The 18,581-nt window shown below is 43.5% G+C and overlaps 1 protein-coding gene across 1 annotated transcript in view; it reads right to left on the minus strand.

Annotated features, from left to right (window-relative positions):
• Positions 1-959: 959 nt before the first annotated feature.
• LOC106574545 (ATP-binding cassette sub-family C member 4) overlaps positions 960-18,581 on the minus strand; it is a 57,465-nt gene continuing 39,843 nt past the window's right edge. Inside the window, exons 14-29 of the mRNA XM_014150502.3 lie at positions 17,564-17,660; positions 17,111-17,329; positions 16,855-16,992; positions 16,625-16,662; positions 16,417-16,523; positions 16,113-16,259; positions 13,554-13,633; positions 11,693-11,843; positions 11,339-11,569; positions 7,549-7,649; positions 6,817-7,164; positions 3,306-3,395; positions 3,012-3,184; positions 2,741-2,846; positions 2,128-2,262; positions 960-1,876 (exon numbers count right to left, since the gene is read on the minus strand). Coding sequence (XP_014005977.3) covers positions 1,838-1,876; positions 2,128-2,262; positions 2,741-2,846; positions 3,012-3,184; positions 3,306-3,395; positions 6,817-7,164; positions 7,549-7,649; positions 11,339-11,569; positions 11,693-11,843; positions 13,554-13,633; positions 16,113-16,259; positions 16,417-16,523; positions 16,625-16,662; positions 16,855-16,992; positions 17,111-17,329; positions 17,564-17,660 — 2,200 coding nt within the window. The 3' untranslated portion in view covers positions 960-1,837. The remainder of the gene's footprint in view (positions 1,877-2,127; positions 2,263-2,740; positions 2,847-3,011; positions 3,185-3,305; positions 3,396-6,816; positions 7,165-7,548; positions 7,650-11,338; positions 11,570-11,692; positions 11,844-13,553; positions 13,634-16,112; positions 16,260-16,416; positions 16,524-16,624; positions 16,663-16,854; positions 16,993-17,110; positions 17,330-17,563; positions 17,661-18,581) is intronic.

The raw sequence follows: 18,581 nt of genomic DNA on the forward strand, positions 1-18,581 counted from the left end.
AAACACACAGATTTGAACCTCTGACCTGATCCCTGTACCGAGTCCACGGTGCCATCGGGGAGACCACCACACTGGTTGTTTCACATATTTAAAGCTGTTCAGTCCGTTAGTCATGTAGATTAGGACTGTTGGGGAAGGTATAAAAACAAAAGGCACATGCCGGATTCAAACTGGCAACCTAGCCTGTCACAACCCGTGTTTAAGACCCTCCATCCCCCTGCAACCCTAAAAGGCTGTTCTTTATTTGGCTCTCACCTCTTGCAAGCTCTGCCCACTGACCATTTGAGCTTTCATCCAACCATTCACATTTTTCCTCAGAACAAGATTGGCTAAGAAACTCTACTGCTGTGTTTAGATGGGCAGCCCAATTTGGATATTTTTTTTCAGGGACGAAAAAGTTCTGATGTGATTGTTCAAAAGACCAATTAGTGGGAAAAAAAATAGAATCAGGATGCCTGTCTAAACGCAGCCTACTTGGCCTTTTTATATAATGCATCCTCCTACTCACTTTGCCCTAGGTTCTCCTCAGATAATCATGATTATCACAAAGGAATTTCACAAAGTATTCACTGCAGAATGATGCATCTAAATACTTGTCAAACCTGTGTGTATTTGGTTTACCTAAAGGGGGATAGTGTAACACTGTTTTTAACTGTGTGTTTGAAGAGGGTAAAGGGAAATAATTGTGGGAAGAGGCTTACAAAATCAGCTTGTGAAAAGGAACAGATGGTGTAAAATTGAGGAGCTATCATTTTGGTCCCTTTTCTTTAGTCGATACTGATTAGTATTAACAATAGCAACTACATGTTTGCTTTGAAGACGTGACATGAGACAAGACTTTTAAATACGTTTGTTTGAAATGTAACCTTAATTTTACTAAACTTCACTGTGGAAAGAACATCCATATCTGAAACTTGAAAAAGAGGTACTATGTTGCTATAGGTACATATAAGAATACCTTTGGGGAAAACAATTTAATTTTATATCAACTACAAAACATTTTTAAAAAGCAAAACCAATGGAATCAAAATTAAACATTTAAAAAAAAAAAAAAATCTAAGGTCAAGGTCTCTCTATACTGCCCCATTAGGGAATAAGTCAAAGTTCAAGATGCGTTCAATGCATTTTCACATTGACGGGTAGGTATTCCTGCTTTTAAATGATCTAGATTGTCCTTACAACCATCACACAGCTTTCACTCATGCAAACAACGTGAGACATGCATGGGTTACTCACTTTGGTCAAGTTAATCCCTTATAGCATAATGACAGCATGTATTTTCATGTGCGTACAATGGTGAAGTGTAATTTTCTATTGCACGTATAGTATATGAATACACACGCCAATTAGTTCCATTGCCCAGTAAAGTGATTGCATAAACAGTGCAGCATGATGTCAGGATACTGTGCAGTAGAATAAATCAATAGGAGTAGCAGCAGTTGAAATAGTAAAAGATTGAGGCACAAAGTATGAAAATGCAATGCTACTTCCATTGTTGTAACACTATACTTAGGATTGTCAATGAAAGTATTATTAAAGATGCAACACACATCAGCAAAGTGTCAATAAGGAAATACATTTTGCTTCCTTATTTAAAAAAAACAAAGCACTGAATATTAAAGTCAGTTCCATAAATCTTTCCTGATTTTGCATGAAAACAAGTAATCAACAACTTACCATTAAAATTACTCTGGCTGCGTTTACACAGCCAGAGTGATGTGAAAAGATCTGATGTGATTGGTTAAAAGACCAATTAGTGCGAAAGAAATATATAAATTGGGCAGATATCACACATCTCTTTCTGCTCTTCAAGTCCCTGTACCGTCACACAACAGTCTCAAAGAAGACCATGGCTGTTGCCGTTGTTCATATACGCCTGAATGAAAATATTGTGAACTGTGTCAGTGACTTGGTAGACATTTTCAGTTGGGCTATTAGAATTCACCAAAAGTCTAATATACCAGTCAAGTCATTAACCATGGCAATGATGGAATAAATGATTAACAAATTATACAGATTTTCTGGCCAAACTCTTGAATAAATTGTTAGTGTATTGATTAAACTGAAGAAATCAAGTTAAGTTGAGAGAATGTGTGTGCTGGGTTGGGATGCAGTGTTAGTGCTCACCTGTTTGGCTGATTCCAGCAGGGAAGCTGCCTCAGCCTTGCCCATCTGCTGGACTGTCCTGTAGAGTGCACTCTCATGGTTCTGAAGCAGGACGTAGGGCTCGTCAAACTCCTGGATCATACCACCGCCTAGCACCTGAAGGCAGGGTCAAAGGTCAGTAAGTCAACCTGGCTGGACTGAAATTCTATGGGGTTCCCAAGCAGTTTCACTCAGGCCCCTTTCCAGCATTGGGAAACATCCCGTGCCCCCTGTCTATTTCTGTGGGCACAAGCACTATTCATGACACAAACTGTTCACACCCCTCTTGTTGGCGGAGAGAACATTTTGCAGGTTTAAAGCTTATTTCCTGCAATTCTATACATTATGCCATGGAATGGAGACATTTTTTTGCCATTTTAAAACTCAAACATTACAAAAAAATCAATAGGCAAAAGAATGTTAGCTGACATGGCCTAGTTGATCTGGACATTTTTGACAAGTTATAAATAGCTCTCTAAGGTCTGCAATGACTAACATGACAAGAGGAACTGATGATGCAATACCCAATTTCAAAATTGCATTTTTTATCTTGTGTGTGAGACAGATTGATCTACTTGAAGGTAAGAGCTCTCACCAGAATGCGGTCACTGTCTATGATGGTGTTGAGGCGGTGGGCGATGGTGAGCACGGTGCACTCCCTGAATTTGTCTCGTATTGTCTTCTGGATCAGCTCGTCTGTTCTACAGAGCCAGGACACAGTTCAGGAAAGAGACTCAACCAGGATAAAGAAACACCATCACGCTTTGCTTGACTACTAGATGCCTCCCAGTCGTAAAGCATATCAGCTGCCTCTGCTGATCAGCTCTAAAGGACAGACAGTGTGTCTGTGTGAGGCAGCTCTGTACCTGGGGTCCACGTTGGCCGTAGCCTCGTCGATGATGAGAATGCGGTTCTTCCTCAGGACAGCTCGGGCCAGACAGACCAGCTGCCTCTGACCCACACTGAAGTTGGAGCCCGACTCGGCCAGAACCGTTTCCATCTTATTGGGCAGCTCCTCCACAACAGACTTCAGCTGGACCTGGAGAGGAAACAGTTACTGGAGTAAGACCCCAATGCCACCAAAAGCACACATACTCACACACATTTACATACAGGTTAATATCTCGTTACTGTATCAATAGGAGTCTGAGGAGCAGTACCTCTTGGAGAGCGTTCCACAGGTCCTCGTCTGTGTGCTGGTGGAAAGGGTCCAGATTCTTCCTCATGGTGCCGGTGAAAAGCACTGGCTCCTGCAGAACAGAGGGGCCACAAACAGAAAAATGTAATAAGCTCTAATAGAGCCATATCTGAAAGAGAAGGACTAAGGGACAGAGCAGACACAGAAGATCCTCCCACTGTAGCTACAGTGCATTTGGAAAGTATTCAGACCCCTTGAATTTTTACACATTTTGTTGGTTTACAGCCTTAATCTAAAATGGATTAAATAGTTTTCCTCATCCATCTGCACACAATACCCATAATGACAAAGCGAAAAACAAGTTTAGACATTTTTGCAAACAAAAATATTATATACTGTACCAGTCAAAAGTTTAGACTCACCTACTTATTCAAGGGTTTTTCTTTATTTTTACTATTTTCTACATGGTAGAATATTAGTGAAAACAAACTATGAAATAACACATTTGGAATCATGTAGTAACCAAGAAAGTGTTAAACAAATAAATATTTGAGATTCTTTGAAGTAGCCACCCTTTGCCTTTGACAGATTTGGACACTCTTGGCATTCTCTCAACTAGGTTCATGTGGAATTCTTTTCCAACAGTCTTGAAGGAGTTCCCACATATGCTGAGCACTTGTTGGCTGCTTTTCCTTCACTCTGCGGTTCAACTCTTCCAAAACCATCTCAATTGGGTTGAGGTCGGGTGATTGTGGAGGCCAGGTCATCTGATGCAGCACTCCATCACTCTCCGTGGTCAAATAGCCCTGTCACAGCCAAAAGGTGTGTTTTGCGCCATTGTCCTGTTGAAAAACAAATGATAGTCCCACTAAGCGCAAACCAGATGGGATGGCGTATCACTGCAGAATGCTGTGGTAGATGTACTGGTTAAGTGTGCCTTCAATTCTAAATAAATCCCTGACAGTATCACCAGCAAAGCACCCCCACACCACCACCTCCATGCTTCACGGTGGGAACCACACATGCGGAGATCATCCGTTCAACTACTCTGCGTCTCACAAAGACACGCTGGTTGAAACCAAAAATCTCAAATTTGGACTCATCAGACCAAAGGACTGATTTCCACCGGTCTAATGTCTATTGCTCGTGTTTCTTGGCCCAAGCAAGTCTCTTCTTCGTATTGGTGTCCTTTTAGTAGTGGTTTCTTTGTAGCAATTTGACCACAAAGGCCTAATTCATGCAGTCTCCTCTGAACAGTTGATGTTGAGATGTGTCTTACTTGAACTCTGAAGCATTTATTTGGGCTGCAATCTGAAGTGTGGTTAACTCTAGTGAACTTATCTTCTGCAGAAGAGGTAACTCTGGGTATTCCTTTCCTGTGGCTGTCCTCATGAGAGACAGTTTCTTCATAGCGCTTGATGGTTTTTGCGAATGCACTTGAAGAAACGTTCAAAATTCTTCACATTTTCCGGATTGACTGACCTTCATGTCTTAAAGTAATCGACTGTCGTTTCTCTTTACTTATTTGAGCTGTTCTTGCCATAATATGGACTTGGTCTTTTACCAAATAGGGCTACCTTCTGTTTACTACTCAAACGCATTAAGAAGGAAAATAATTCCAAAAATTAGCTGTTAACAAGGCACACCTGTTATGTTAGATCCGGTTCCAGGTGACTACCTCATGAAGCTGGTTGAGAGAATGCCAAGACTGTGCAAAGCTGTCATCAAGGCAAAGGGTGGCTTCTTTAGAAGAATCTAAAATATTTTGATTTGTTTCACACTTTTTTGGTTACTACATGAATCCAAATGTGTTATTTCAAAGTTTCTCTTCACTATTATTCTACAATGTAGAAAATACTACAAATAAAGAAAAACATTGGAATGAGTAGGTCTGTCCAAACTTTTGACTGGTACTGAACCTTATTCAAAACCTTTGCTTTGAGACTCGAAATTGAGCTCGGGTGCATCCTGTTTCCATTTACCACCCTTGACATGTTTCTACAACTTGATTGGAGTCCACCTGTGGTAAATTCAAATGATTGTACATGATTTGGAAAGGCAAACACAAGGCAACACCCTGTCGTTCTCTACTAACATCAAGGCGGTGACCCGATCCTGTAGGTTCATGCTCTACAACATTCGCAGAGTACGACCCTGCCTCACACAGGAAGCGGCGCAGGTCCTAATCCAGGCACTTGTCATCTCCCGTCTGGATTACTGCAACTCGCTGTTGGCTGGGCTCCCTGCCTGTGCCATTAAACCCCTACAACTCATCCAGAACGCCGCAGCCCGTCTGGTGTTCAACCTTCCCAAGTTCTCTCACGTCACCCCGCTCCTCCGCTCTCTCCACTGGCTTCCTGTTGAAGCTCGCATCCGCTACAAGACCATGGTGCTTGCCTACGGAGCTGTGAGGGGAACGGCACCTCCGTACCTTCAGGCTCTGATCAGGCCCTACACCCAAACAAGGGCACTGCGCTCATCCACCTCTGGCCTGCTCGCCTGGTCAGGGAGGTGACCAAGAACCAGATTGTCACTCTGACAGAGCTCCAGAGTTCCTCTGTGGAGATGGGAGAACCTTCCAGAAGGACAACCATCTCTGCAGCACTCCACCAATCAGGCCTTAGTGGCCAGACGGAAGCCACTCCTCAGTAAAAGACACATGAAAGCCGACTTGGAGTTTGCCAAGAGACACCTAAAGGACTCTCAGACCACGAGGAACAAGATTCTCTGGTTTTATGAAACCAAGATTAGACTCTTTGGCCTGAATGCCAAGCGTCACATCTGGACAAAACCTGGCACCATCCCTACAGTGAAGCATGTTGGTGACAGCATGCTGTGGGGATGTTTTTCGAGTGGCAGGGACTAGGAGACGAGTCAGGATCACAGGAAAGATGAAGGGCGCAAAGCACAGAGAGATCCTTGATGAAAACTGTTCCAGAGCGCTCAGGACCTCAGACTAGGGCGAAGGTTCACCTTCCAACACAACAACGACCCTAAGCACACAGCCCCAGTCCATGCCACTCGAAAAACATCCCCACAGCATGCTGCCACCAACACTGCAGGAGTGTTTTCAGGACAAGTCTCAATGTCCTTGAGTGGCACAGCCAGACCCCGAACTTGAACCGGATCTAACATCTCTGAAGAGACCTGGAAATAGCTGTGCAGCGACGCTTCCCATCCAACCTGACAGAGCTTGAGAGGATCTGCAGAGAAGAATGGGAGAAACTCCCAAAATACAGTTGTGCCAAGCTTGTAGCATCATACCCAATTAGACTTGTGGCTGTAATCGCTGCCAAAGGTGCTTCAACAAAGTACTGAGTAAAGGGTCTGAATACTTTTGCAAATGTCATATTTCAGTTTTTTTTATTTTTAATACATTTGCAAAAATGTCTGAAACAGTTTTTGCTTCATTATAGGGTATTGTGTGTATATTGAGGGGGGAAAATGATTTTATCAATTTTAGAATAAGGCTGTAACGTAACAAAATGTGGAAAAAGTGAAGGGGTCTGAATACTTTCCCGAATGCACCGTACCTGAGGTATGATGGACATCTTCTGGCGCAGGTCATGAAGGCCGATCTCGGAGGTCAGAACTCCATCGATGTAGATCCTGCCCTCTGGCTCTGCCAGGCGGAAGAGGGCCGATATCAGGGAGCTTTTCCCTGCACCCGTCCTGCCCACGATGCCAACCTTCTCTTTGGGCCTGAACATGGCCTTCATGTCCTTCAGGACCACAGGTCCATCTGAGCTGTAGGAGAAGTTCACCCGGTCAAAGGTGATGAGGCCTTGGCTTGGCCACTCAGGAGGAGGATGTTTCTGGGTTTCCCAGGGTGCTTCACTCTCCAGCTCTGTGTACTCCACCACCCTCTCTACTGATGTCATCTGAGGACGGTGAATAAATTACCATATCAATTAAACAAACCTGGTTCTAATCTCGTCTACCAGCCCACTCTTTGAGACTGGGAACGTGATTGACCTTGGTCTTATGATAGTATGGCTTCTAAATTATAAAACTTTACAGAACTTCAATAATCCTCACCCTGTTTTCTTAAGTGAGCTGTTTCAGCGGAATATTCCTGAATTACAGGATGCAATTAAAACCCTTTGATTCCAATGAATCTTATTTCTACAGGTCACTGGCGCAGATCTCTGGGTTTGATTATTTTCTCTGTGGATATTCATTCCCAGGTAAAATCCTTCACATATTGTAAAAGGGCCTGGGGAGCAGAGGGATGGACAATAGTTAGGACTTTGATGTGATCTTACCATGTTCTCCATCTCTGCACTCTGACGAATGGTCCATTGGAAGTTCCCAAGAAGGGTGACAGCGTAGGACAACACCAAACCCACAGCTCCTGCCTCCAGCCCTGATTAGAACAGATAAGAACATCTACTCAATTAATTGGCTACATAGCATGTCATCAACCAGAAGCCATGGATTACAGGCAACATCCGCACTGAGATAAAGGCTAGAGCAACCGCTTTCAAGGAGACGGACACAAATCCGGACACTTATAAGACATTCCGCTACGACCTCAGACGAGCCATAAAACAGGCAAAGCGTCAATACAGCACTAAGATTGAATCCTCTGGCACCCGTCGGATGTGGCAGGGCTTGCAAACGATAACGGATTACAAAGGGAAACCCAGCTGCGAGCTGCCCAGTGACGTGAGCCTACCAGATGAGCTAAATGCCTTCAATGCTCGCTTCGAGGTTAGCAACACTGAATCATGCATGAGAGCACTAGTTGTTCCAGACGACTGTATGATCACGCACTCCGTAGCCGATGTCAGTAAGAACTTTAAACAGGTTAATATTCACAAAGCCCGCAGGACCAGATGGATTACCATGTGTACACAAGAGTTTATGCTGACTAGCTGGCAAGTGTCTTCAATTATATTTTCAACCCCTCCCTGACCTAGTCTGTTTATACTTATTTCAAATCAGACCAGCATAGTCCCTGTGCCAAAGAACGCCATGGTAACCTGTCTGAATGACTATTGCCCCGTAGCACTCACATCTGTAGCCTTAAATGCTTTAAAAAGCTGGTAATGGCTCACATCAACACCATCATCCCAGACACCCTGTACCCATCCAATTCGCATACCACCCCAACAGATCCACAGATGACGCACTCTATTGCACTCCAGACTGCCCTCTCCCACCTGTACAAGAGGAACACCTATGTGAGAATGCTTTTAATTAACTAGAGCTCAGTGCTCAACACCATAATGCCCTCCAAGCTCATCACTAAGCTAAGGACCCTGGGACTGAACACCTCCCTCTGCAACTGGACTCTGGACTCCCTGACAGGCCGCCCCCAGGTGATGAGGGTAGGCAACAACACATCCAACCCACAACACATCCAACCCACTGCTCATGACTTTAACACCATCATTAAGTTTGCTGAAAACACGACGGTGGTAGGCCTGATCACAGACGACGATGAGACAGCCTATAGGGAGGAGGTTAGAGACCTGGCAGTATGGTGCCAGGACAACAACCTCTCCTAAACATCAGCAAGACAAAGGACATGATCGTAGACTTCAGGAAACGGAGGGCTGAGCATGCCCCCATCGACAGAGCTGTAGTGGAGCGGGTCGAGAGTTTCACGTTCCTCGTTGTCCACATCCCTAAGGATCTATCATGGTCCAAACACCGACACAGTCGTGAAGAGGGCACAACCATGCCTCTCCCTTAGGAGGCTGAAATGATTTAGCATGGGTCCTCAGATCCTCAAGTTCTACAGCTGCACCATTGAGAGCATCTTGACTGACTGCATCACCTCTTGATATGGCAGCTGCATTGGCTTCCAATTGCAAGGTGCTACAGAGGGTAGTGTGTACGGCCAAGTACATCACTGGGGCAGAAATCCCTGCCCCTCAGGACCGCTATACTAGACAGTGTTAGAGGAAAGCCCTAAAAATTGTCAAAGACAATGTCATAGACAGTGCTTGCCGTGCAATAGCAGAAAGAACAAACGATGCTGGAACCAACAGACCCTTGAACATCTTCTACCCCATGCCATGACTGCTAAATAGTTAGTCCGGGTAGCTATTTGGCTAACTATTTAACTATCTGCATTGACCCTTTTTGCACAAGTTCTTTGACTCATCACATACGTTGCTGCTACTGATTATTATCTATCCTGTTGACAAGTCACTTTATTCCTAGTTATTTGTACATATCTACCTCAATTACCTCGTACCCCTGCACATCGACTCGGTACTAGTACCGTGTGTATATAGCCAATTTATCATTATGTTTTAATTATTACATGGTGTTATATACTTATCTAACATTTCTCTATGTTATCTCTGCATTGTTGGGAAGGGATTTATTTTATTTCCTTATTAACCTGTTAGGGCTAGGGGGCAGTATTTGCACGGCTGGATAAAAAAAATGTACCCGATTTAATCTGGTTACTAATCCTACCCAGTAACTAGAATATGCATATACTTATTATATATGGATAGAAAACACTCTAAAGTTTCTAAAACTGTTTGAATGGTGTCTGTGAGTATAACAGAACTCATTTGGCAGGCAAAACCCTGAGACATTTTCTGACAGGAAGTGGATACCTGATGTGTTGTATTACCTTTAAACCTATCCCATTGAAAAACACAGGGGCTGAGGAATATTTTGGCACTTCCTATTGCTTCCACTAGATGTCACCAGCCTTTACAAAGTGTTTTGAGTCTTCTGGAGGGAGATCTGACCGAACAAGAGCCATGGAACGATGATGGCCCATTAGACACCTGGCGCGCGAGTTCATGTTGGGTACCCTCGTTCCAATACGTTATAAAAGAGTATGCATTCGTCCACCTTGAATATTATTCATGTTCTGGTTAAAAAAGGCCCTAATGATTTATGCTATACAACGTTTGACATGTTTGAACGAACGTAAATATATTTTTTCCCCTCGTTCATGACGAGAAGTCCGGCTGGCTTAGATCATGTGCTAACAAGACGGAGATTTTTGGACATAATTGATGAGCTTTTTGGAACAAAACTACATTCGTTATGGACCTGTGATACCTGGAAGTGACATCTGATGAAGAGAATCAAAGGTAATGGATTATTTACATAGTATTTTCGATTTTAGATCTCCCCAACATGACGTCTAGTCTGTATCGCAACGCGTATTTTTCTGGGCGCAGTGCTCAGATTATTGCAAAGTGTGATTTCCCAGTAAGGTTCTTTTTAAATCTGGCAAGTTGATTGCGTTCAAGAGATGTAAATCTATAATTCTTTAAATGACAATATAATATTTTACCAATGTTTTCTAATTTTAATTATTTAATTTGTGGTGTTGACTTGACTGCCGGTTATTGGAGGGAAACGATTTCCTCAACATCAATGCCATAGTAAAACGCTGTTTTTGGATATAAATATGAACTTGATAGAACTAAAAATGCATGCATTGTCTAACATAATGTCCTAGGAGTGTCATCTGATGGAGATTGTAAAAGGTTAGTGCATCATTTTAGCTGGTTTTATGGTTTTGGTGACCCTGTCTTTGAATTGACAAAACATTACACACAACTCTTGTAAATGTACTGTCCTAACATACTCTAAATTTATGCTTTCGCCGTAAAACCGTTTTGAAATCGTAAAACGTGGATAGATTAAGGAGATGTTTATCTTTCAAAGGGTGTAAAATAGTTGTATGTTTGAAAAATTTGAATTTTGACATTTATTTGGATTCAAATTTGCCGCTCTTGAAATGCACCTGCTGTTGATGGAGTGCACCACGGGTGGGACGCTAGCGTCCCATCTAGCCCATAGAGGTTAATTATGTTTCTTGACATAGCTTGGAAAACTGTTTGGCCCCAAGTGTAATACAAATTGTTGCTCGGTAACAGGCAATGAGCCAAAGAATTTGAGCAGAAAGATTATCCAACCTTGAATTCCATTTTTATATGTCATCATATATAACCAACATTGTGTAACAGCTTATGTAATGGAGTAAGGGGCCCCTTAAGGCACTGGTCAAAAGTGCACTACATACTGAATAGGGTGTGACATTTAAGCAATAATAATTCAACCTCTTACCATCTCTGAGGAAGAGGCAGCCGAAGGCGGTGACAGTGACAAAGGCCGCGCAGATTCCATCCAGTCGGAGAGCGAACCAGCGAGAGGTGACCAGGAACAGGAACCAGGACTCTGTGTGCAGATCCTGATGAGCGTCAAAGGTGTTCTGGAATCTCTCCTCGGCTCTGAAGGCTCGGATCGTCCACAGACCTTGGAGGGACGAGGACAGGTGGGAGAAGACGGGACTCCGAGCTGCAGAACACAGGAAATACATCAACACACACACGCCTGCAGACACAAAAGGAAATCACATACATTAATAGAGGAAATTGTCTCTTGCCTCCCCTAACTGTGCCAGTCAGTCCTGTCACTCACTGGTGGACTCCAGGCGTTTGACGTCCCGTGACGTCTGCAGGAAGTAGCGCCTCAAGAATAGGAATATGATGAGTAGAGGAACCACAGGAATGAGGATCCAGGGCATGACTGCCGCTGCCACCGCCACCACGCCGATATTCTGCAGGATCAACTGTGGAAAATCGGATGCACCCCAGGAGATATGAAGAAAAGATTTATAGATACTGGATTGGGAAATCTATACAGTGGGGGAAAAAAGTATTTGATCCCCTGCTGATTTTGTACGTTTTCCCACTGTCAAAGAAAGGATCAGTCTATAATTTTAATGGTAGGTTGAGAGACAGAATAACAAAAATATCCAGAAAAACGCATGTCAAAAATGTAATAAATTGATTTGCATTTTAATGAGGGAAATAAGTATTTGACCCCCTCTCAATCAGAAAGATTTCTGGCTCCCAGGTGTCTTTTATACAGGTAACGAGCTGAGATTAAGAGCACACTGTTAAAGGGAGTGCTCCTAATCGCAGCTTGTTACCTGTAAAAAAGACACCTGTCCACAGAAGCAATCAATCAATCAGCTTCCAAACTCTCCACCATGGCCAAGACCAAAGAGCTCTCCAAGGATGTCAGGGACAAGACTGTAGACCTACACAAGGCTGGAATGGGCTACAAGACCATCGCCAAGCAGCTTGATGAGAAGGTGACAACATTTGGTGCGATTATTCGCAAATGGAAGAAACACAAAAGAACTGTCAATATCCCTCGGCCTGGGGCTCCATGCAAGATCTCACCTCGTGGGGTTGCAATTATCATGAGAACGATGAGGAATCAGCCCAGAACTACACGGGAGGATCTTGTCAATGATCTCAAGGCAGCTGGGACCATAGTCACCAAGAAAACAACTGGTAACACACTACGCCATGAAGGACTGAAATCCTGCAGCGCCCGCAAGGTCCCCCTGCTCAAGAAAGCACATATACATGCCCGTCTGAAGTTTGCCAATGAACATCTGAATGATTCAGAGGACAACGGGTGAAAGTGTTGTGGTCAGATGAGACCAAAATTGAGCTCTTTGGCATCAACTCAACTCGCCGTGTTTAGAGGAGGAGGAATGCTGCCTATGACCCCAAGAACACCATCTCCACCGTCAAACATGGAGGTGGAAACATTATGCTTTAGGGGTGTTTTTCTGCTAAGGGGACAGGACAACTTCACCGCATCAAAGGGACGATGGACGGGCCATGTACCATCAAATCTTGGGTGAGAACCTCCTTCCCTCAGCCAGGGCATTGAAAATGGGTCGTGGATGGGTATTCCAGCATGACAATGACCCAAAACACACGGCCAAGGCAACAAAGGAGTGGCTCAAGAAGAAGCACATTAAGGTCCTAGAGTGGCCAAGCCAGTCTCCAGACCTTAATCCCATAGAAAATCTGTGGAGGGAGCTGAAGGTTCGAGTTGCCAAACGTCAGCCTCGAAACCTTAATGACTTGGAGAAGATCTGTGGAGTGGGACAAAATCCCTCCTGAGATGTGTGCAAATCTGGTGGCCAACTACAAGAAACATCTGACCTCTGTGATTGCCAACAAGGGTTTTGCCACCAAATACTAACTCATGTTTTGCAGAGGGGTCAAATACTTATTTCTCTCATTAAAATGCAAATCATTTTATAACATTTTTGACATGCGTTTTTCTGGATTTTTTTGTTGTTATTCTGTCTCTCACTGTTCAAATAAACCTACCATTCAAATTATAGACTGATCATTTCTTTGTAAGTGGGCAAACATACAAAATCAGCAGGGGATCAAATACTTTTTTCCCCCACTGTATCTGCCTGCCAAAATACATAGATGTTCCCCTCTAGGGCTATAAACTCACTTACCTGACTGAAGTCAACAAAGGTAATAGGTAACATGGAATCCAGCTGGCAAATGTCCTTAGAGAACCTGTTGAGAATTCTCCCTGTGACAGAACAGGAGGACGTAATCTACTGGGCAAAAACTGGATTGAATCAACGCCGTCGCCCATGTCATTTCAACAACAAAATTCAATGTGTTGGTGATTGATCAACGTGGAAAACTGATTTGGATTTTTAAAAAGCCATCAACGTGCTAAGAATGCTATATTTGGATGACTATTCCCTACTGAAATTTGGCCTCTAGGTATCCTCTGTAAGGCCAGAGGTCACCATAAATCAGGTCTTAGTTACTGGTATCTGGGCCCCTGAGCCATAAAATCAACCATGGGTGTCCTAAGCCATTAAGACATTTAAATTGTATAGTCTATTCAACCCCAAGGTCTCAGCCTTGATTTAATGCTTCGGCACCAGACACGGAAGGATGAAACAGCGAACAGGTAAGGCAAGAGTATTTAGTTCCGCCCTCTCCTCTGGAGGGGGAGAGCTTTGCGGCAAACTTCTTAGAGGACCGTTTGTCTTTCCATGTGCATATGTCTGTCTATTAAACCTTTAAATATAGAAGTTGTTCGCCTTGTACTTTGCATCAAGCATTTCTCTACAACTTGACCAATTTTCAATTGCTAACAAACAAAGGGAATTTGGTATTTTTTTTCACCCAACTTTTAACCTAAATCCAATGACGGTGAGATATATATTATATACAGTTGAAGTCGGAAGTTTACATACACTGATGTTGGAGTCATTAAAACTAATTTTTCAACCACTCCACAAGTTTCTTGTTGACAAACTATAGTTTTGGCAAGTTGGCTAGGACATCTACTTTGTGCATGACACAAGTCATTTTTCCAACAATTGTTTACAGACAGATTATTTCACTTATTCACCGTATCACAATTCCAGTGGGTCAGAAGTTTACATACACTAAATTGACTGTGCCTTTAAACAGCTTGGAATATTTCAGAAAATGATGTCATGGCTTTAGAAGCTTCTGATAGGCTAATTGACATCATTTGAGTCAATTGGAGGTGTACCTGTGGATGTATTTCAAGGCCTACCTTCAAACTCACTGCCTCTTTGCTTGACATCATGGGAAAATCAAAAGAAATCAGCCAAGACCTCAGGAAAAAAAATTGTAGACCTCCACAAGTCTGGTTCATCCTTGGGAGCAATTTCCAAACGCCTGAAGGTACCACGTTCATCTGTACAAACAATAGTACGCAAGTATAAACACCATGGGACCACGCAGCCGTCATACCGCTCAGGAAGGAGACGCCTTCTGTCTCCTAGAGATGAACGTACTGTGGTGCGAAAAGTGCAAATCAGTCCCAGAACAACAGCAAAGGAACTTGATAAGATGCTGGAGGAAACCGGTACAAAAGTATCTATATCCACAGTAAAACATGTCCTATATCGACATAACATGAAAGGCCGCTCAGCAATGAAGAAGCCACTGCTCCAAAACCGCCATTAAAAAAAGACTATGGTTTGCAACTGCACATGGGGACAAAGATCATACTTTTTGGAGAAATGTCCTCTGGTCTGATGAAACAAAAATAGAACTGTTTGGCCATAATGACCATCGTTACGTTCGGAGGAAAAAGGGGGACGCTTGCAAGCCAAAGAACACCATCCCAACCGTGAAGCACGGGGGTGGCAGCATCATGTTGTGGGGGTGCTTTGCTGTAGGAGGGACTGGTGCACTTCACAATATAGATGGCATCATGAGGGAGGATATATTGAAGCAACATCTCAAGACATCAGTCAGGAAGTTAAAGCTTGGTTGCAAATGGTCTTCCAAATGGACAATGACCCCAAGCATACTTACAAAGTTGTGGCAAAACGGCTTAAGGACAACAAAGTCTATATGTTGGAATGGCCATGACAACGCCCTGACCTCAATTCCATAGAAAATCTGTGGGCAGAACTGAAAAAGTGTGTGTGAGCAAGGAGGCCTACAAACCTGACTCAGTTACAGCAGCTCTATCAGGAGGAATGGGCCAAAATTCACCCGACTTATTGTGGGAAGCTTTTGGAAGGCTATCCGAAACATTTGACCCAAGTTAAACAATTTAAAGGCATTGCTACCAAATACTAATTGAGTGTATGTAAACTTCTGACCCACTTGGAATGTGATGAAAGAAAGAAATAATTCTCTCTACTATTATTCTTACATTTCACATTCTTAAAATAAAGTGGTGATCCTAACTGACCTAAGACAGGGACATTTTTACTTGGATTAAATGTCAGGAATTCTGAAAAAAGTGAGTTTAAATGTATTTGGCTAAGGTCTATGTAGACTTCAGGCTTCAACTGTATATACACTTTACACCAAATGTAAATCAAAACTAGATGTTAAAATTACATCTGTTCCCAGTGGGAAGAGAACATTTAGCCCTTCAAACCATCTCACCCTAACCGGTTTCAAAGCATTTTCAGGTCAGGAATCAATTCCAAGTAATTGTATTGTACTCAACAAGAAAAAGACAACACAAACAGATTCTATTTCACAGGGGGGTTTCTCACCAATTGGGTTGATGTCAAAAAAGCGTACAGGCGTTCGGAGGATAGAGATGAACATGCGGTTATGCAGAGACTGAGCAGCTTTCACCAGCACATTGAACATCACCAGACTCCTGGCAAAGCCAAAGATGACTGAGGCCAGAGTCAAACCTGAACACAGAGAAGGTGACTTGTCAGTCATTACACGATTTTCCAAAGCTTCCTCCCAGGTAAGGGGACAACCTCATACTCACTTGGAAAATATTCCCATTCTTTGAAGGGAGAAGTAAATATACAGTATATTTAGGAATGCTCATCCTCTGTATACCTGCATAAATACCCATGTAGAAACCGAGGTCCAATTCTTGAGTGATGTTGAGGCCATTTTGGACAATCACAGTGCTGTTAATATTGAGTTTCTCCTGCTCTCCTACCCTGTCAATCAAACAGCATTGTTATTTGAATGTTCACAATGCTATGGTCCAACTGAACTGTGAAACATATAATGAACTACTGTAACGATAGATGCTTCTTACCAATAGGCCAGCCACCAATCCTGAAGAACATACGCTACCTGTGGGTGACAAATTACATTATAGTTGATTCGATCATTGCATTGTCATTAGTTCCAATGCACTGATCTGTTCAGAGTTAGATTTTGCACACATCTATCAGAAGTCAAAATGCTTGTATTTACTGTAGATGCTATGAGGTAGAATGGTGACATATGGATATTCACTGCCTGACATTTTGGATGCGTTAATACCTCTGCGATGAGACTGAGGAGGACTGTGCCCAGCATAACCAGGATGCTGGCTCCTGCGTTTAAGTACTTGAAGTATAGGCTGGCACCGATGTTGCCCTCCGATCGGCTCTCCTCTGCTATTGTCTGGACAGGCTCCTCCTGGGAAGGAGACATGGACAGATAATACCCTGTTAACTAAGGGACGAACAATCAGGGAGACTTCAAAATTAAAATCCTCCTAGTGACTGGATAGGAAGTGGGCGGAGTTTGGACCCACCGGAAGCTGTTTAGCACCATCTTTAACAGAGTGCACGGAGGAGGTGTGAGAGACCACTGAATTCTGGGAGCGAACAGAGTCCTGGGAAAAGGCGTGTTTGAGCACTGAGTGATTGTTGTTGGTTTGTGGCTCCTCCTCCTCGTCCCTCTTCAGCAGGGAGGTGAAGTCAACCCCAGAGTGCTGCAGCTCGGAGTATGTCCCCCTCCCTACCACGTGACCCTGAGACACACACACACGCACACACACACACACACACACGTCACACCCTGCCCAACTTCTGGAGTCTGTATTCATATGGAAATGTATATGCCTTTGGGTGAACTATTCCTTTCATAAAGATTGACAGAAGACGTGTTATGTGCTCAACAAATTAAAAGGTAAGCAGAAATGCACCTGTGGTCATATGTAGGTTACAAAGCATGTGTAGAATGTTAAACCCTGCCAGGAACACACCTCCTTGAGGACGAGGATCTGGTCCGCTGCTTGGAGGTACTGCAACTGGTGGGTGACCAGGATGCGGGGCTTGTTCTTCAGAATACCACAGATACACCTGGACATACAGACACATGGAGAGAGACAGACACTTTAAGAGCAGTTTCAACCTGCTGGTGAAGGCCTAAGGCCTGTTCTAACGTCAGAGAATCCACATGACCCTGAACATCCTTTTACTTGTAAATGCTATACAAAAACCCATTCCTGCCCTAAAGAAGCAGGCAGTAAGTAGACCTAATCTGAGTCTGGGAAGAATGTAGTTCAGTTGTACTAAAGGATAGTGGGGCAAGTTGAGCCAAAGGGTTAGTTGAGCCACCCTTTATTTCTAGGAAACCATATGCAAAATGAATCATGTGACCAAATAAACTCAGCAAAAAAAGAAACGTCCTCTCACTGTCAACTGCGTTTATTTTCAGCAAACTTAACATGTGTAAATATTTGTATGAACATAACATTCAACAACTGAGACATAAACTGAACAAGTTCCACAGACATGTGACTAACAGAAATGGAATAATGTGTCCCTGAACAAAGGGGGAATCAAAAGTAACAGTCAGTATCTGGTGTGGCCACCATCTGCATTAAGTACTGCAGTGCATCTCCTCCTCATGGACTGCACCAGATTTTCCAGTTCTTGCTGTAAGATGTTAACCCGCTCTTCCACCAAGGCACCTGCAAGTTCCCAGACATTTCTGGGGGGGAATGGCCCTAGCCCTCACCCTCCGATCCTACAGGTCCCAGACGTGCTCAATGGGATTGAGATCCGGTCTCTTCGCTGGCCATGGCAGAACACTGACATTCCTGTCTTGCAGGAAATCACGCACAGAACAAGTAGTATGGCTGGTGGCATTGTCATGCTGGGGGGTCATGTCAGGATAAGCCTGCAGGAAGTGTACCACATGAGGGAGGAAAATGTCTTCCCTGTAACGCACAGCGTTGAGATTGCCTGCAATGACAACAAGCTCAGTCCGATGATGCT

Source organism: Salmo salar, chromosome 16, assembly GCF_965601325.2.
Source record: "Salmo salar chromosome 16, fSalSal1, whole genome shotgun sequence".
NCBI lineage: Eukaryota > Metazoa > Chordata > Actinopteri > Salmoniformes > Salmonidae > Salmo > Salmo salar.